General features: G+C 41.6%; 1 protein-coding gene across 1 annotated transcript in view; it reads left to right on the plus strand.

Annotated features, from left to right (window-relative positions):
- Positions 1-2,096: 2,096 nt before the first annotated feature.
- Positions 2,097-17,673, plus strand: part of sacs (sacsin molecular chaperone) — a 28,816-nt gene continuing 13,239 nt past the window's right edge. The window contains 8 exon segments of the mRNA XM_061781971.1: positions 2,097-2,293; positions 3,922-4,034; positions 7,003-7,153; positions 10,075-10,165; positions 10,253-10,338; positions 10,426-10,537; positions 14,291-14,437; positions 14,629-16,105. Coding sequence (XP_061637955.1) covers positions 4,012-4,034; positions 7,003-7,153; positions 10,075-10,165; positions 10,253-10,338; positions 10,426-10,537; positions 14,291-14,437; positions 14,629-16,105 — 2,087 coding nt within the window. The 5' untranslated portion in view covers positions 2,097-2,293; positions 3,922-4,011.

Consider the following 17,673-nt stretch of genomic DNA (forward strand, 5'->3'; position numbering starts at 1 on the left):
GATGATAGTTGCTATGCCAATTTGAGAATATGCAACACAGTGGAAACAGGAAAGTATTTAAGTTGTGATTAGAGGCTACTGTAAAAGTGGTGGTGGTGGGAAAACAGCTTTCTGACATCTGACGCGTACGATGGGCTGCAGATGTTACAAAGTCAAGAAACTTCTTTTTTGGTTGCTGCTTAACTACAGTATGACGACAAGTATCCATCCATCCATTTTCTGAGCCGTTTCTCCTCACTAGGGTCGCGGGCATGCTGGAGCCTATCCCAGCTACCATCGGGCAGGAGGCGGGGTACGCCCTGAACTGATCGCCAGCCAATCGCAGGGCACATGCAAACAAACAACCATTCACACTCACATTCACACCTACGGGCAATTTAGAGTCTCCAATTCCTGCATGTTTTTGGGATGTGGGAGGAAACCGGAGTGCCCGGAGAAAACCCACGCAGGCACGGGGAGAACATGCAAACTCCACACAGGCAGGGCTGGGGATTGAACCCCGGTCCTCAGAACTGTGAGGCTGACGATCTAACGATCTAACAAGTATCGTTTTATAGAAATGAACAGGTCAAGCCTGCATTTCAGTGCATTTCAACACAGGCTTTGTTAGAATGACAGAATATATTATATTAAAGACAAATGCCAAAAATATAGGATCATCAAAGATTTTAAGAAGATAAGAGTGTAAAAAAAAAAAAAGACATCCAATAATGTGAGTGCGTGTGCATGTGTGTGTGTGTGTGTGTGTGTGTGTGTGTGTGTGTGTGTGTGTGTGTGTGTGTGTGTGTGTGTGTGTGTGTGTGAAGTGAGGGACAAAGGTTCAGCACAACTGCTGCAGAGCAAGTAACCAATTACCACACATGTCCGGACATGTCCGTTCCAGCAAATCTTGCCATTATTTGTGCTCATGTCATAACGCATTGCCTAACCTGCCATTAATTGTAACTCTCAAATCATTATTTGATTGCTCGTGTGAGGAACGCAATAAATCTGTTATATTAAAAGTGGATGTTAGTAAAAGAATATTTGAACTACCAAGGAGAAGAAGGAAGAGGTGTGGAGGGGGGGGGGGGGGGGGGGGAGGTGTTTTAATGTTTTATGTACAATTAGTAAGTGGACACTTCATTCAGTACACCAGCATGATCTGTTACATTCCATCCATCCATCATCCTTTGACTTTGGGTGAGAAGCAGGTGACCTGCACAGCCCGGATTGGTTGACAGTCAATTACAGGGCACACACAATCAACCATTCATACTCACATTCGCGTTTAACCTAACATACATGTTTTGGGAATGTGGGACGAAGCCGGATCGCATGCAAGCAGAGGGAGAACATGGAAACAGCACACAGGAGAGGCAGGAACCAAGATTCAAACACAAACCTTTACAAATATGAGGCAGATGTGCTATTTGTTGTTTTTCCCCCCGCAGTGCGTTTCATTTAACTAACTAAAGGGATAAATCATATTTCAATTATTATAATGGTACTTTGCAGTCGTTGCAGGCTATTTTAGTGCAGGGCTGCAAACCACAGTCATAATAAACACAATGTTATATCGTTATCCCTCTGACATGTTAATCAAAACGTAGCGTTTTTACTTTTGTAAGAGCAGAACTTCGTCAACTGTTGAGACTAGTTCTCATTAGTTTTAGTAGGTGCACATAATGTTGTGGCTGGTGAGTTTGAAATAGCAAGTCAGGAGATGCAAACACTGGTGTTTCGTCTCCATCTGCCGGAAAATTGTAGTTATTGCTGATATCTCACTGAATCGATGTTTTCCGTTTTGTTTTCTTTTCTGTATGTTTGGCCAGCTTACCATTACCATTTACTGTTCACGTGTACTATTTTGGCCGAGGTAATGTTTTTTTTGGGGGGGGTCCTATTTTTCTCATATTAAAATAAATACATCAAGTGGATTGCTTTCAATCCCATTCAGCTGCTTTAGTTTTTATTACCCATATCCATATCTTCCTGCATTTGCTCCCAGTCCTTCCAATACACATTCACGTGATCGTGTACACTACACATTTTATGACAGTGCTGAGTTAATCTCTTGTGCTGTGCAGGTTCCCGTCCCTTTAAGAAGCTTGTGCTTCTCACAAATGACTGCAGCGTCAATGTGCTACCACACATATCACGGCTCTTGGATATTTATGGTGAAGTCCGATTTGGTGAACCAACCAGAGTTCATGTTGGATGGGATGACATTCATGTGATCGTTCTGTAGTGCATTTTGCTTCCATATGCACTGCAGCAGAGGACAGTGCAGACAAGCTGCAGACTTCTTCGTGTGAGTGTCACTTCACCTCTCTCTCTCTCTCTCTCTCTTCAATGCGGCAGATGTAATGTAATGCACGCACCTCGATGAGATGACAGACCACTATGAAATTGTATTTATATCACAGGATACGATTATGAGTTTTTGTCAAACGGAGCCAAAATCGTTATTATCTGGTAAGTGGAGTGATTACTATTATGTTTTTTTAGGGTAACTGCAAACTGGATTTGGTTAAGATATTATGTTATTAGATATATTTGAGGTTTCATGGCGGCCCTTGCCATTTAAGCGATGATGTCACTTTCTGTATACTGCTGGAATTATCGTAGTTGTTGACTGATTTGATGATTTCACCGTGTCAATCTGTGTAACGAGTGTTTCTTTCCAAAGTTGACCTGCGCATCATGCAGCACGTTTCAGCCATGTCATGACTTCAAATCCCACAATTCAGCAGTAGGAGAGATACCTTCTGGTCAGCTTTTGTTAATAGTGGAATCTATAGGCTAGAAGATTTTTTTAAATTAATTATTTTAATTTTTTTGGGTGAACTTCATTTCAACAGTTAGAATTTGGCAGATTTAAAGAAGCAAAAGTCCGGGAAAACATTACATTTCCAAATAAAATAACGATTTACATATATATATATATATATATATATATATATATATATATATATATATATATATATATATCAGAACATATGGTTGTTTTCAACGGTTTGCTTTAGAATTTAAATGACTTCAATGTTGAAATAAAACTGTACTCCCGGAAAAGTCGGCGACTTGAATAGAACGAGCAGTGAACACACTCGGCTTCGTAATACTCTTTGTTCAATAGGTTAGCCAGCAAAACCCATTTTGTCAAGCGAATGGAGTTGACGATACTAAAGAGGGTTTAAAACAAATCTAGACTAGTAGACGCATATGAGCACCAGGAAATGCATCCTATTTATTTTGCGAATTGCCTTAGTTACACAACTGCGCATGCGCACAGCATCACCCATCGTTGGTTTCACTGACCTACAAAAAAGTGAGACCAGAAAAAGCGCTCGCGCTAAACTAACAATGTGTCGTGCGCGAAGAATAAATATTGTTGATGTTGATTATATCCACATTATACAAAAAAAGGGAATTTCGTTTGTTTTTGTTTTGTTTTCTTCCCAGTTGTCCGGACGAGGCGGAAGTCGTTGGGGGCGAACCATCTCACTTCATGTCCACTCCCGAGTGGGCTAATTCATTTTTATTCTTAGAACATTGCCTTTGATGGAGTCGCTATCGTGATAGCAGGAAAACACTATGCCAATCGCTATTGTCGCTGTTGCGGCAACCAGGCTTTCCTGGAATACGTCCTGACAGAAAACGGACAACTATTTCAGGGGACCATTGTAGGCGCGCACTGGCCAGACAAGTGAGTGTTAATCAGATAGCCGGATCACGCTGCGTCCAACATCACCATTAAAACTCGGTGGTGCACGGTGCATAAGAACACCTTTTAGCTCTGCCATTATTACAAACTGCTTCCCTATATCCTGCTTTGTTGCACACTATTCCTAAGTCAGCGTGTTATAAAGATGTAAGGTACATGTAAACATACGAGACAGGTGTTTTCATGGAAGTAACGGCGTTGTTGTTGTGCCGCAGCCCGGATGGAGTATTCATACGCGGAGACGACAACATAGTCCCTTGAAAGCGCCCCGCTGCTTGGACAAACATAGCGGCAACAGCAGCGAGATGGCCACCTGTCCGCACCTGTGGTAAGTTCAGATCCAAAGAAATGATGCGTGAGGAAACATGCAAATAATATAGTCGCAGCATGTTGAGAGCGGTGTTAAACCTCTCATGGGAAAGTCAATGCCGTTCCTGTTCATTTCTGGATACTAAGCAGTTAGGCCAAGTGAATGTGAGCCTTTGGACTCACTACTTTGAACGCGTTAGCATTTTTGTCCAATTAGGTCCAGTGGAGTTTCTTATGGCTTTTCAGATGATCATGTGACTGCAGACTGACCCACCCACGCAAGGCACACCACCCAGCTGCTTGGGTCCCATACAGTGCTGAATAAGCAGATATTTTTATGTTTGTCCACTTCAAGTCATGGCAAAGATTCTCTTTCTTTCATAGAAATAAATATGACTGTTTCCTTTAATTCACATCACACCATTCAATGCAGTGATGGTGAACACACCAAAATCAGCGAGGTTACCACTGCGTAATGCATATACAGTTACAGTATATTGTTAGGTTATACAGTGGAGAACCGCTATTCCCGAGGCATAGGCATTTGTAAATAATTGACACCCGTTATAATTGCATTGCAAATGCGTAATTTTTAACCCCCTAAAATTCTTGAATTAGTTGGGATATACCATCAGTAACCATTTTTTTGCGGTTGCCCCCCCCCCTAAAAAAGCGAATAGGTGCCCAACTGCAAATAAGCGGTGGTCCACTGTATTCATATGTTTGTGTTTAACTATCATTAATGTTGTCAATCTGTGTTTAAATTACAGCTGCGACATAGACATCTCCCAAACTAAGTATTGTACACCGTTTTGCCTCTATTGCTTCAAGACATGGTTAATGAACAATCAGTTCTGTACAAGTGACCTAATTCTTTATGTTCAGTGATTTGATTATTATGCCCATCCCTAATATAAAGAAATATGTATACAAAGATGATTTTGATCCACATTCTAGAACAGAAATACTCATAAAAATTACATCCAAATGCCCTGACAACACAGGAGATCTGCTGGTAAAACACAAGCGCCATTATAATTACAACTGCAATAATAAGTTTGAGTTACAGAATTGCCTTTCATGTGACATCTTGTCTGCCCCTTGGGAAGGTAGAATGAGTCAGTCATGCTATTTCCTTCATAAAACCTTAAGCTGGATACAAACGCCTAAAGGCAATAGATCGTCAACAGATGAATCTGGTCAGCTGCTTGTTCTCATGTTACGTCCAAACCTTAGACCATTTAATCAATGCTGACTCTAAGCAAGATGCATCCTTCCAATAAGAGAACACATTTGATCTTTTGCTTTTGTCACTGCATTTATTTTGTATAAGGTTTAATTGTACAAACACTCAATGTAATTGAGCCCAAGAAAAGCATACTGTCGTACAAACAATAAACTTGCCTTGGCAAGAAAATGAACAATTATTTGGTCTCTCCATAGATTAAGTTTTAGAAGATCACAAACGATTTTAGATCTAGAATAGCAAATATTATGAATAATAAATGTTAGAAAATATTTGTGCGTATGCTGGCTGTGATATAGACTGACAAAACAATCTTTGTCAACATCCATCCATCCATCCATCCATTTTCTGACACTTGTTGATAAACTATAATTTTTACAATGCAACTATTAAGTATTTATTTGACTAAAACAACTCTAAACCAGGGATGGGCGACTTTAATGATGGAGGGGGCCACAATTTTTCGTCACCACTACCATGGGGCCACATAGGACAGCGCACTTCTTAACCAGATGTATGACAAAAATGGGATTTTAAATATCTTCAACATATGTACATATGTCTATTTTTTTTATTGAACCAATGTAATTACAGTGTCTTAAACGTCCTATATTTTAGCAAACCAACTTTTCCTAGTATTTGAGATGTTATAATGGCTCTAAGGTGCCTCAGTAAACGCGTGAAATAGGAATTAAAATTGTCCATGCATTTCCGAGTTACAGACATTTTTCTGCTGAGAGGCCTGAAATCAGGTCATTCGAATTTCTTGAGCTTACCAGCGTCACAAGCAAAGATCTCCGCCTACCTCTCCACCACCGAGCCAGTGTTGTCAACATAACAAACACGTGTGCTCTCACAAGTGGGTCTTCTCCACGGAGGCAACCAATCAGAGGAAAGGGGGCGGCTTAGCCAAACATGGACAAAGCGGAAAAAAAACTGGGTCAAACAGAAGTAGCTGTCAGAGGGGCCTTTTCTGGAGACTAGTATGACAAACCGAGATCCATCCATCCATCCATCTATCCATTTTTTACCGCTTATCCGACCGAGGTCAGGTCGCGGGGGCAGTAGTTTTAGCAGGGACGGCCAGACTTCCTGCTCCTCAGCCACTTCATCCAGCTCTTCCGGGGGGCGTTCCCAGGCCAGCCAAGAGACGTAGTCTCTCCAGCCTGTCCTGGGTCGTCCCCGGGGTCTCCTCCCGGTGGGACGTGCCCGGAACACCTCATCCTAATGAGATGCCCCAGCCACCTCATCTGGCTCCTCTCAAACCGAGATGTTTTTTTAAATGAAATTGACGCTTTTATACTGTCCTTGTTCGAGAGTCGCTCGAGTACCATTTCATTGAATGGTGATTAAAACTGATCAGGTGTAGTAGAGTAAACATGTTTATGATTCCCCCCAACATTTTTTTGGGGGCATGGGGAGTTAATTGAGGGGCCACTCAGAGTGTGGGCGCTGGTCACATGCTAGGCCGCCAGTTGACTATCCCTGCTCTAAATGTCTAATACAGTACTTTGTACTTTTAGGACCCTTCTAATATTCATGTACTGTTTCCTCATATATAAACAATATTAGATAACATTTTACAGTAGATGACATTTTGTTTCATGTTGCACCACATTATACTAGTTGCGAATGTACCTTTGACTGACAATGGCAATAAACGATTCTGATCCTGATTCTGACGATTGCTGAATATTATGCTTAAACATTTATCTGTTTTTCATATATACTTTGTTTTAAGGTTGCCGCGGGTGAATGTGCATCACGACTACTTTGGCCTGAGGTCCTACCAGGTCTCTCCTTTGACACCGCTTGGTGATGTGAAGCAGTTAATCTATGAAGACACAAACCTGCCTGTCAGAGAGCAGCGACTCATTCACAATGGCAAAGTGGTACGTTATACATCTACGTAGCTACTACCTTCAACCATGCATGAAAAGTGCGAGGTTAAGGTTTTATCGGAATTAGTTAAGGCTGGGAGCACACCGAGCGACGTGCATGACCACGATAGTGGCTGACCATCGGCAACTAGTTTTGCTGTGATTCGAAATTTGGATCGCATATAAACGCTGTGGCAACATCACAGATGTAAGATGTGTAATGGAACCTAGGGTTGCACAATTATGGCCAAAATAATAATCACGATTATTTTGATCAATATTGTAATCATGATTATTATGCATGATTATTCCTTGTTAGAGAAAAACCTTTATTTTTATTGCACTACTTTTCAACAAACAATATGTAATATATATGTTACAGTGCAAAATAAATTTTTAAATAAGAATAAATGATAGATGATAATAATAAAAAAAAGAAATGTACCCCAAAAAATTCTATTTTACCAAGTGCTAAGTGAATAAATATGCTTTTACAAAGTGCAATCACGAATTGCAACTTAATGGAAGCAAATACAGTTAATGCGTAAAACACAATAACATTAGGCTGTAAGCACCAACTTTTCATTCGAAAATCCGCTCCGTCAGTGAATTTTCAAGGACGGGCACGTCTCCGTTGTTCTGCTTGACCATTGGTCACTCGTGCACGGTCACAAACTGCAAAGAACTGGACAATTGTGATTTCTCTTTCTATTTATTTCTGTTATTTTTTGTTTTGTTTTGTTTTTTGCTTTGTTTTTGTAGTCAGGCCAGCCGAAAAGTTGAAGGCAGCCGCTGCAATGATTGTTAAGTGTTTTACCGTGACACGCCACCTATCCGGCAATGTGCTGAGAGGGCCAACTTCAAAATAAAAGCTCCATATATTAATACATTGGACATCAATTCCATTTCAAGCTTTTTATTTTGAAGTTGGTCATAGAGTACGTTGCCAGCCTTTAATAAAGCCTTAACCATACGTTCGCCCCCTGGTCGCTGACTGACTGGGTTGCGGCCATTGCTACAAATGAAGCACTTTTCATATGCAGCAGTGCCCGCATTTTAAATGTAAAAAACCGCAGACGATCAGGCTCATTTAATCATGGCAGCCAAAATTGCAATCACAATAAAAATGTGATTAATTGTGCACATTTTGTGAATTGTTGTTGTTGTCAGTGCAAGGTCCCTATTTATTTTGAACTATAGTTTTTTTTTGTTTTGTTTTTTTGCTACTAACTTGAGATGAACATTTTTTTAGTTCATCACTAGTTAGTAGGAGGAAGGATGCCAAATCCATGCAAATCAGTCGCCTTTTGGCGAAATTCGCGGTTTTTAACTCAAAATAGGCCATAAATCGTGTAGATCCGATGAGAAATTTGTTGATATTGCCTTATTGTACTCTCCAGAGTCTTCCAGATTGTTTAATTTATGTTAAAATCAAAAAAATTATCTGCGTGGGCCCGGGGGATCCGCCTAGACCTCCCCTACAATGTTTTTTTTTTGTCACCTTTTTCATCTCTTTGGTGTTTGCATGTCTGAATATAACGCCCTCTTTTTCTCCCATTTGGTATGCTTAGTTTACGGTTCTTTGTTTTTCCTCTTGGAAAACATCATATGACCATTTTGAGTGCTGCCCTGTGGTTTTGTCACATTGTACTGTAAGACTACACCCATAACAAATGGAGAACTGAACTCTTTCTGTGATTGAAGATAAACGCCAGCAGCAGAAAACATCCCAGTTTCAATGTTCTACTCTGTAACTACAGGACAAATTCTGAGATACTCATTTACACCATTGACTGTGAAGAAATACTCAAGTAAAGTCTATGCCATTTGTCAGTAGTGTACAACAAAGTAATTGCTTTTAAAAATGTATTTCATTATCATTATTTTAAGAACATATATCTGTGGTTGGTTTTGGTTGTCTAGGTGTGTTAGTGAACATGACTGGGAGATGACCTTGCGTTTGGAGGCTAAGTTGAGTGAAAGCACCAGGTGGTGGCCAATGCTCTACAGCTCCCCTGATCTCATATGCAAAAATTAGCTGCAGGCCACTCCTACATACTACTAATACTACACACCACAAAGTCATGAACGTGCACTTCACACAGGAATTTTACACTCACTAACCACATCATTAGATACACCCTGGCCTCAGTATATTGCTGTGCCACTGAAATATGAGTAGAACTTGCTAGATATTCCTAACGTATTACTTAGCATTTATTACATATTGTTAAATTACGAGCTTTTTGATTGTGGTAATTAAAACGGTCCATTATTATGTGACGCCTGAATTTGTAAAAGGGCTCTTATTTTAGACCTAAATGTATTGTACAAGTGGGGTGTGTGGTGTGTCGTATTAGTTGGTTCTAACTGTGTGTGTGCATCCATAAAAGTCAGATCAGTGTGTTGGTGATTTATTTTTTTACTGGCAGAAATAAGAAGATACTGTAAGTACACCCAGTGCCGTGCCATTATGCAATCTAAATACAAATTGATTACGCTGTCTGTTATTCCATTCTTCTTGGGAAGTGTGTAGGGTGATTGATGACTGTACTGTGGTCATGATAAGGATGATGACTGAGAGGGACAGCACAGTTGGCCAGTCTCTTAATGTATAAGAACGCCTGAGCACAGTGGCTCACACGTTCACCTTGGAAAGCCCACAATAGCGTCATCATTTCATGCTGCATCATTTCTAATAAGGTGGTTATTACATCTCATTAAGATGATCTCTTCTGGCTTTCATGAGTAGTTTGATGAGAGGATTTGGTTATAAAAGAGTAAATGGCAGTGGTAATGTTTATGATGATTCTGTTTTAATCAAGTGCCTTTCTACTTAATGTTTTACTGGTTGAAACACGTCATTAATTGGGTTTTTGTTTTTTATTACTTGTCATTGATCTAAAACCCGTGTGGACCTCTGTTCTTCATAGCCAGATGATAGCATGCCGATTGGTGTCTTGGTGCCCACAGGAAGCCCTGAGGTATCTATCACACTGGAGGGACGAGGCCTCAGAGGTGGCGGTAAGGATAAAACTGCCTACGTGGTTTTGGAACTCTTTGACATGCTGTAGTGAATGGTGACGTTTACAGCAGCGTATCTTTTGACAGGGAGATTCGGGCAGACTACACCCCCACTGGTTGAATTTCTCAAAGATATTCTGAGGAGGTACCCTGAAGGTGGACAGATTCTGAAAGTAAGTGCCGTAACACAGTTACATTAAAACCATAAGGAAAACCCACTTTTTGAAAATAATGCAACACCTCTATGCCATACTTTAAAGGAGCTGATTCAAAATGCTGAGGATGCTGGAGCCACCGAAGTCAAGTTCATGTACGATGAAACGGAGTATGGGGTGGAGTCGCTGTGGTCACCTGACATGGCTGAGCATCAAGGTTTGTTCTTAGCAGTCAGACGGGCCTGGTAATCACTGAGACTGTACTTTGTAAGACATGTTGTAACCCTTGTGTGTTTTCTGCTGTTAAGTATCATTGAGCATCTGGAGTAATTAATTAATTCACAATTAAGTTCTAGATGCCCAGTAAAGTACAATACAATACGATCCAATATAATACAATACAATCCGCTCCAGGACCTTGTTCTGCATTTGTTCAGCTTACAAAAACATTGTCTGGACTTTACCAGCGTCTACATTCTTGCTATGATCACTTTTAATATATGTGAGTCTACTATGTAATAATAACTTATGGTGTATATACTACTACTTATTCTCGTCTCAGGTTCTTCTTTTTGTTGAGTTCAAACCCAAAATTTACAGTCGGGTCCATAAATATTGGGACATTAATTTTTGGCTCTAAGCAGCACAGCAATAGATTTGAAATTAAACAAACAAGATGTGCTTTAACTGCAGACTTTCAGCTTTAATTTGAGGGTATTTACATTCAAATCACATGATCGGTATAGGAATTACAACGGTTTCTACTATATGTGCCTCCCACTTTTTAAGGGACCAAAAGTAATGGGACAAATTTACAAACAGATCAAACTGTCACTTTTTGCTACTTGTTTGTAAATCCTTTGTAGTCAATTACATCCTGAAATCTGGAACACATAAACATCACCACTTCATCCCTGATGACACTCTACCAGGCCTTTATTGCAATTGTCTCCAGTTCCTGTTTGTTTGGGGCATTTTCCCTTCAGTTTTGTTTTCAACAAGTGAAATGCATGCTCAATCCGAATCAGGTCAGGTGATTGACTTGGCCATTGCATAACATTGCAATCTTCTTCGCCTTAAAAAAACAAAACCTCTTTCACACTATGCTTCGAGTCATTGTTCATCTGCACTGTGAAGCACCGTACCCTATTCGTATTCCGTATTCGTTCCCTGGTGAAGAAAAACCCCTTCATAACAGTTGGCCAGCTCAAGAACTCCCTCCAGGAGGTAGCTGTATGTCTGTTGAAAACAACAATCAAGAGAAGACTTCACTGGAGTGAATGCAGAGGGTTCACTACAAGATGTAAACCATTTGTGAGCTGCAAAAACAGGAAGGCAAAATTAGAGTCAGTAACATCTAAAAAAGCCTTTACACATCTGGAACAACATCCCATGGACAGATGAGACAAAGATCAACTTGTACTAGCGTGATCGGAAGAGACGAGTGTGGCAAAGGAAAGGAACTACTGATAATCTAAAGCATACCACCTCATGAAGCATGTTGGTGGTCGTGTCATGGTGTGGGCACGTATGGCTGCCAATGGAACTGGTTCTCTTGTATTTATTGAGAATGTGAGGATGAATTATGAAATATTTCGGGCCATATTATCTGGTCATATTTAGCCAAATGCTTCTGAACTCCCTTACGGCACTTCCGAGTGCAGATGGAAAATGACCCAAAGTATGCTGCGAAAGCAATCAAAAAAGTTTTTTTTAAGGCAAAGAAGTGGAATGTTATGCCCTAACCAAGTCAATCACCTCACCTGAATCCCATTGAGCATGAGTCTCACTGGCTGAGAGAAAAACTGAATGGAAGATGCCCAAAGAACAAGCAAGAACTGAAGACAGTTGCAGTAGAGGCCTGGCAGAGCATCACCAGGGATGAATTTAAGCGTGTGGTGATGTCTATGCGTTCCACACTTCAACCTGTAATTGACTGCAAAGGATTTGCCACCAAGTATTATAAAGTGAAAGTTTGATTTGTAATTGTTAATGGAGTCTATGCATGCAACACACGTGTTTGGGGACCAGGGCAACGCTAACTTCCGGTCGCCAGGCAAACATAATGACAAGTTGGAGAACGCGTTGACACTTAAAACCGAGTTGATGCTGAACCTCGCGGCACACTGCAGTGTTGGCTGAAGGAGCGATCCCCTCGTTTAAAAAAAAATAACAATTCAAAAATTTATGAAATTTCAACCTCGAAAAGTACAAGCACTGACCTATTGCATACACAGAAGAACCTCGATATAACGGACCCCAATATAACGGATATCGGATAAAACTGACCGTCGAGACTGAACGATGTGTCCAAAGATAGTTTCCATTTGTCACTTAGACTGCTGTTGACAATGTCTGTTAGTTCCAGAATTTCGCTTTTTTTTTTACTGGTGCTGAGGCGCAATACAGACAGAGAATGGGACAAACGTATTTCCGGGTCACAGATGTACAATATGACTAGATGCAACCATCAGACATGCCTCCTGTGCTTATGTGGTGGCCATGTTGAATGTGGCACATTTCCAGGCCAAGGTGATGATGGTTCTATCTATTGTCTATTGGACAATAGATAGAACTGCATAGAACACTGCGCAGAGAGAGAACGGCATGACGACGGTGTTAACTCTAAGAGGAATATGAAACACAAGTATCTGGAGTCTGGTACATGCTATTTTTGGTACAGTAACAGTTTTTCTTGTTAAGCTGTTGGTCTGTGACACCGGATTTGGAACTAGGAAGCACACTAATTCCTCGCAGCTCATGAAAACGACTGGCATATGAGTACTGTACGTCAGCAATGTCACCATGGCCTAGAAACCCAGGGTGGTAAGTTTGGGTTAAACTTTTTAAACATTTTCAAGGTATTTAGTTACAATAGCTTTGTACTGTACTGGGCGTTTTAGACCACGAAAAAAGTACAAAAAAAGAATTTTGTACAATACAGTAAAAGTACACAATTGTTTTTTGTCAATGTCTTTATGTCTCCAAAGTGTTCTGTAAATTGACTGTCTGTTGTACTAGAGCGGCTCCAACTACCAGAGACAAATTCCTTGTGTGTTTTGGACATACTTGGCAAATAAAGATGATTCTGATTCTGATTCTGAAATGGGCGCATATGGCCACAATAAAAAAAAAAGTGCTTCAATGTATCGGATAATTGGCTGTAACGGATGACCCCCGTCCCAATTAGTCCGTTATATCGAGGTTCTACTGTACCTGGTAAACAACACCAGGTTATCACACTTTTAAAGAATGAGAAGCTCGGTCATCCGGGAGGATCTCAGAGTAGAGCCGCTGCTCCTCCGCATTGAGAGGAGCCAGATGAGGTGGCTGGGGCATCTGATTCGGATGCCTCCCGGACGCCTCCCTGGTGAGGTGTTCCGGGCATGTCCCACCGGGAGGAGACCCCGGGGATGACCCAGGACACGCTGGAGAGACTACATCCTTCGGCTGGCCTGGGAACGCCTTGGGATCCCCCCGGAAGAGCTGGATGAAGTGGCTGGGGAGAGGGAAGTCTGGGCGTCCCTGCTGAAGCTACTGCCCCCGCGACCCGACCCGGATAAGCGGTAGAAAATGGATGGATGGATGGATTATTTTTCCGCCAGATGGCTTCCCACTAGCTAAACGGATACCGGAACTCATACCCAATCTAACCTTTAAGCTGGAAATGGTTCGTGTTGCTCTGCATATGGTCCATTTGTCCCATTACTTTTAGTCCCTTAAAAAGTGGGAGGCATATATACAAACTGTTGCAATTCCTATACCGTTCACCTGATTTAGATGTAAATACCCTAAAAAATTAAAGGTGCAAGTCTGCAGTTAAAGCACATCTTATTCATTTCAAATCCATTGTGATGGCATTAAGTCACACTTTTCCCCAGAACAAATTTGTCAGTTTTCATAAATTTACAGCTTGAGAGGTATTCATTCCACTGTATTATCTTAATCCAGTACCATCATGGATTTCCAGGTACAGCATTGTATGTCTACAATGATGCTGTATTCACTGTGGAGGACTGGAACGGGATTCAGGAGATAGCCAGGAGCAGGAAGAGAGATGATCCGCTGAAAGTTGGACGATTTGGGATTGGATTCAACTCTGTCTACCATATTTCAGGTTGATGTCTTGAAAAAAAGAAACGTCTACCCTTGCATAATGACTACTCCTGAGTAGTAAATGGATGCAGGCAGAAACCCTGTACCCCCAATCTTTTTATCATTTAAAATACGTATTTCCAAGATACTCAACAGTTGCTTGTGATATGTATCCCTACAATATATTCATATCATATCCCTCTGTTTGTTTAGATGTCCCCAGTATATTCAGTGGAGAACAGATTGCAATGCTGGATCCTCACCAGACCCTGTTTGGAGTGAACGACTCGGGACAGTGTTGGAACTTGAAGACGGACGTTAAGGAGATCACTGAATTGTCGGACCAATTTGCCCCATATATCGGAATATTTGGAAGCTGTGAGAAAACCTTCAAGGATGGCTGCTTCCCTGGTACACTGTTCCGCTTCCCACTCCGGATGAAACCCTCCCATCTCAGCAGCAACCTTTACAACAAAGAAAAGGTTTTGGAACTCTTTGAGTCATTCAAATCTGACGCAGACACAGTGTTGCTCTTCCTGAAATGCGTGCAGAAGATCTCTTTGCATGTTCGTGAATCCGATGGCACGGAGCGTATGTTGTTTCAAGTTACAGCTCGAGAAAAGACTGACGATAAACTTGAAAGAACAAACTCGTTGAAGACTCTGGCCGAGGCAGTTGACAGCTACAGCAACCATGTTCCTAGCTCCACAATCACCTGTGTCACTTACCAGGTCAGCATAGAGACTCAGGATAAAACCAAGAAAGAATCTCTGAGGATGAAGTGGCTTGTGTGTAATGGAGTTGGTGGTAGAGGAATGTGTGCTGAGTTGGACTCTCTTGCAGATGACTTAAAGTTCATGCCTACCATTGGCATCGCCCTACCTCTAACATTGATCGACAGAGAAGATCAAGGGGCCACCTCTGGTTTCTCAGGACGAGCATTTTGCTTCCTTCCCCTCCCCCCAGGTGAGGAGGGTGAGACGGGGCTTCCCGTACACGTCAGTGGGTTCTTTGGCCTCACAGATAACCGGAGGAGTATCAAGTGGCGGGATGTGGACCAGTGGAGGGATCCAGCTGCCTTATGGAATGAGCTACTTATAATCACTGTCATCCCTCAGGCTTATTTAATTCTCATCACTGAGGCTATCAAAAGGGTACAGACCAAAATGGACCAAGACTTTCCATTAACCCCTAGAAGGACTTATGCGGCCTGGCCAGACCCAAACCGGGTCAAATCCAGGTGGAAACCTATTCTACAGCCCCTGTTTCATGACCTCCTACAGCACCATGTCTTCTATTCCCTCAATGAAAGCTGGGTCAGCTTGGACCAAGCTGTGTTCTCAGAGCTCGACATAGACAAAGACATTTCACAGACACTCATTAACTACCTCCAAAGCTCAGGGATGCAGGTAGCACTGGTGCCTACAGCAGTGGACTCGGTTTTGGTGGCCTACGCCACGGAAGTGAGAAAGATTACACCAACCTTGCTACGGCAGGTTGTCAGGAAGTCCAAACACAAAGGGTCCTTAGAGGACAAGCTGCTGCTACTAGAGTTTGTGCTTAGTGATGCCAATTACAGTGACCTAATAGGACTGGAGCTCCTGCCCCTCCAAGATGGAACATTTGCCACATTTTCATCCTCTGTCACTGAAAAGGATTCTGTTTACATTACATCTGCCGAGTACCCCAGGTAACGATTTAGTGAAACTGTGCTTTGTAGCAATTACTATAACAGTACTGTATCAGCTCAGTAGTAATGTACAGTGATAACTTGACTTACAAGTGCCCCAAGTTATGAGTTTTTTGAGTTACAAGCGGTTGCTTGGTCTTTTTTTTTTGCCAGCTAAAATTGCTCTCTTCTTTCACCAGAAAAAGTTTATTTCTAGCCTTTTCCATTTTTTATTAATCAGCAGTAGAACATTGGTTGGTTTCACCAAAACAATGGTTTCTGATTAAAAAGTTGAGGAAGCAAGCTTTTTCTCACTCAATCAATCAATCAATCAATCAGTCAGTCAATCAATCAAATGTTGTCTATATAGCTCTTTTCATACATAAAAAATGCAACCCAAAATGCTTCCCAGAGATTAAAACAGACAATTAAAATAGCAGGAAACATACAAAAACCCACCCCTCCCCATCCCCACATATAAATGCATAAGCACCCATATGAACACACACACACAAGCACAGCACCTACTGACTAATAGTATAGACATGGCAAGGCACTGAGGATCCCGGACGAGGAAAGACAAACTGTGGCAGCCATCCACACCGAGAGGTGCCACAGCCCGCAGCCACAGAGGATGCCACAACAGAGACCACCACGACCGGGTTAGACTGTGGGGGGACTCTACACATTGTGCTACATCCTTGATGATGGCACAAGACCGTTGAGACATTTAACTCATTTGCTGCCAGCTCTCCCAGTTAACATGGATATTTGACTTCTAAAGACATCAAAGGCAGTGAATGACAACCTTAAAATCGATACTGAAACACTTGGGGAGCCAATGCAGTGATCTCAAAAACCAGTGTAATGTGCTCCCGCCCTTTGGTCTTCAGCACACGAGCAGCTGAGTTCTGAAGTAGTTGTAGAGTGGAAATGTTCTTTTTGGGAAGACCAGAGCAGAGCATTGCAATAATCTAGACAACGGGAGATAAAAGCATGCATCAGCACCTCTGTGTTAGCCTGAGAGAGAAATGGGCGGATTCTGTCTTAAGATGGTCAAAAACAATCTTAGTGACATTCTTACATGCCCAGATTCTTAACACATTGTGAGGGTTTAAAATCTTGTAGTTTTGGTAAAAAAAATTCTCTCTTGCCTTCAGGACGGATAACTAAAACCTCAGTGTGAAAAGAAACGTCAAGCAGAACATTGACTTTGTGACGCCTTACCTCACTATAAAACAACAAAAACAAGACAGAGAAAGGGTTAATGATAATTTAATTCCAGATATATAACTAAGAAACACGTCATGAGCAATGGTAACTTAGGGTATGGCTCGAGTTGAACGTCAGTGGCCTTTTTTTATGTGGCGTTCCTCATTCCCTCCATGGACTGTTTCATTTCTGACGATCGCGACACATGTCTTTATGTCTCTCTGTCAATTGATTGTCTGTTGTCGTACTCGAGCAGCTCCAATTACCGGAGACAAATTCCTTGTGTGTATTTTGGACATACTTGGCAAGTAAAGATGATTCTGATTCTGATTTGTCTCCCTCATATTCGACGTGACAAGCTGAGATTCTCCCCCTTC

The sequence above is a fragment of the Phyllopteryx taeniolatus genome, chromosome 8 (genome assembly GCF_024500385.1).
Source record: "Phyllopteryx taeniolatus isolate TA_2022b chromosome 8, UOR_Ptae_1.2, whole genome shotgun sequence".
Taxonomy (NCBI): Eukaryota; Metazoa; Chordata; class Actinopteri; order Syngnathiformes; family Syngnathidae; genus Phyllopteryx; species Phyllopteryx taeniolatus.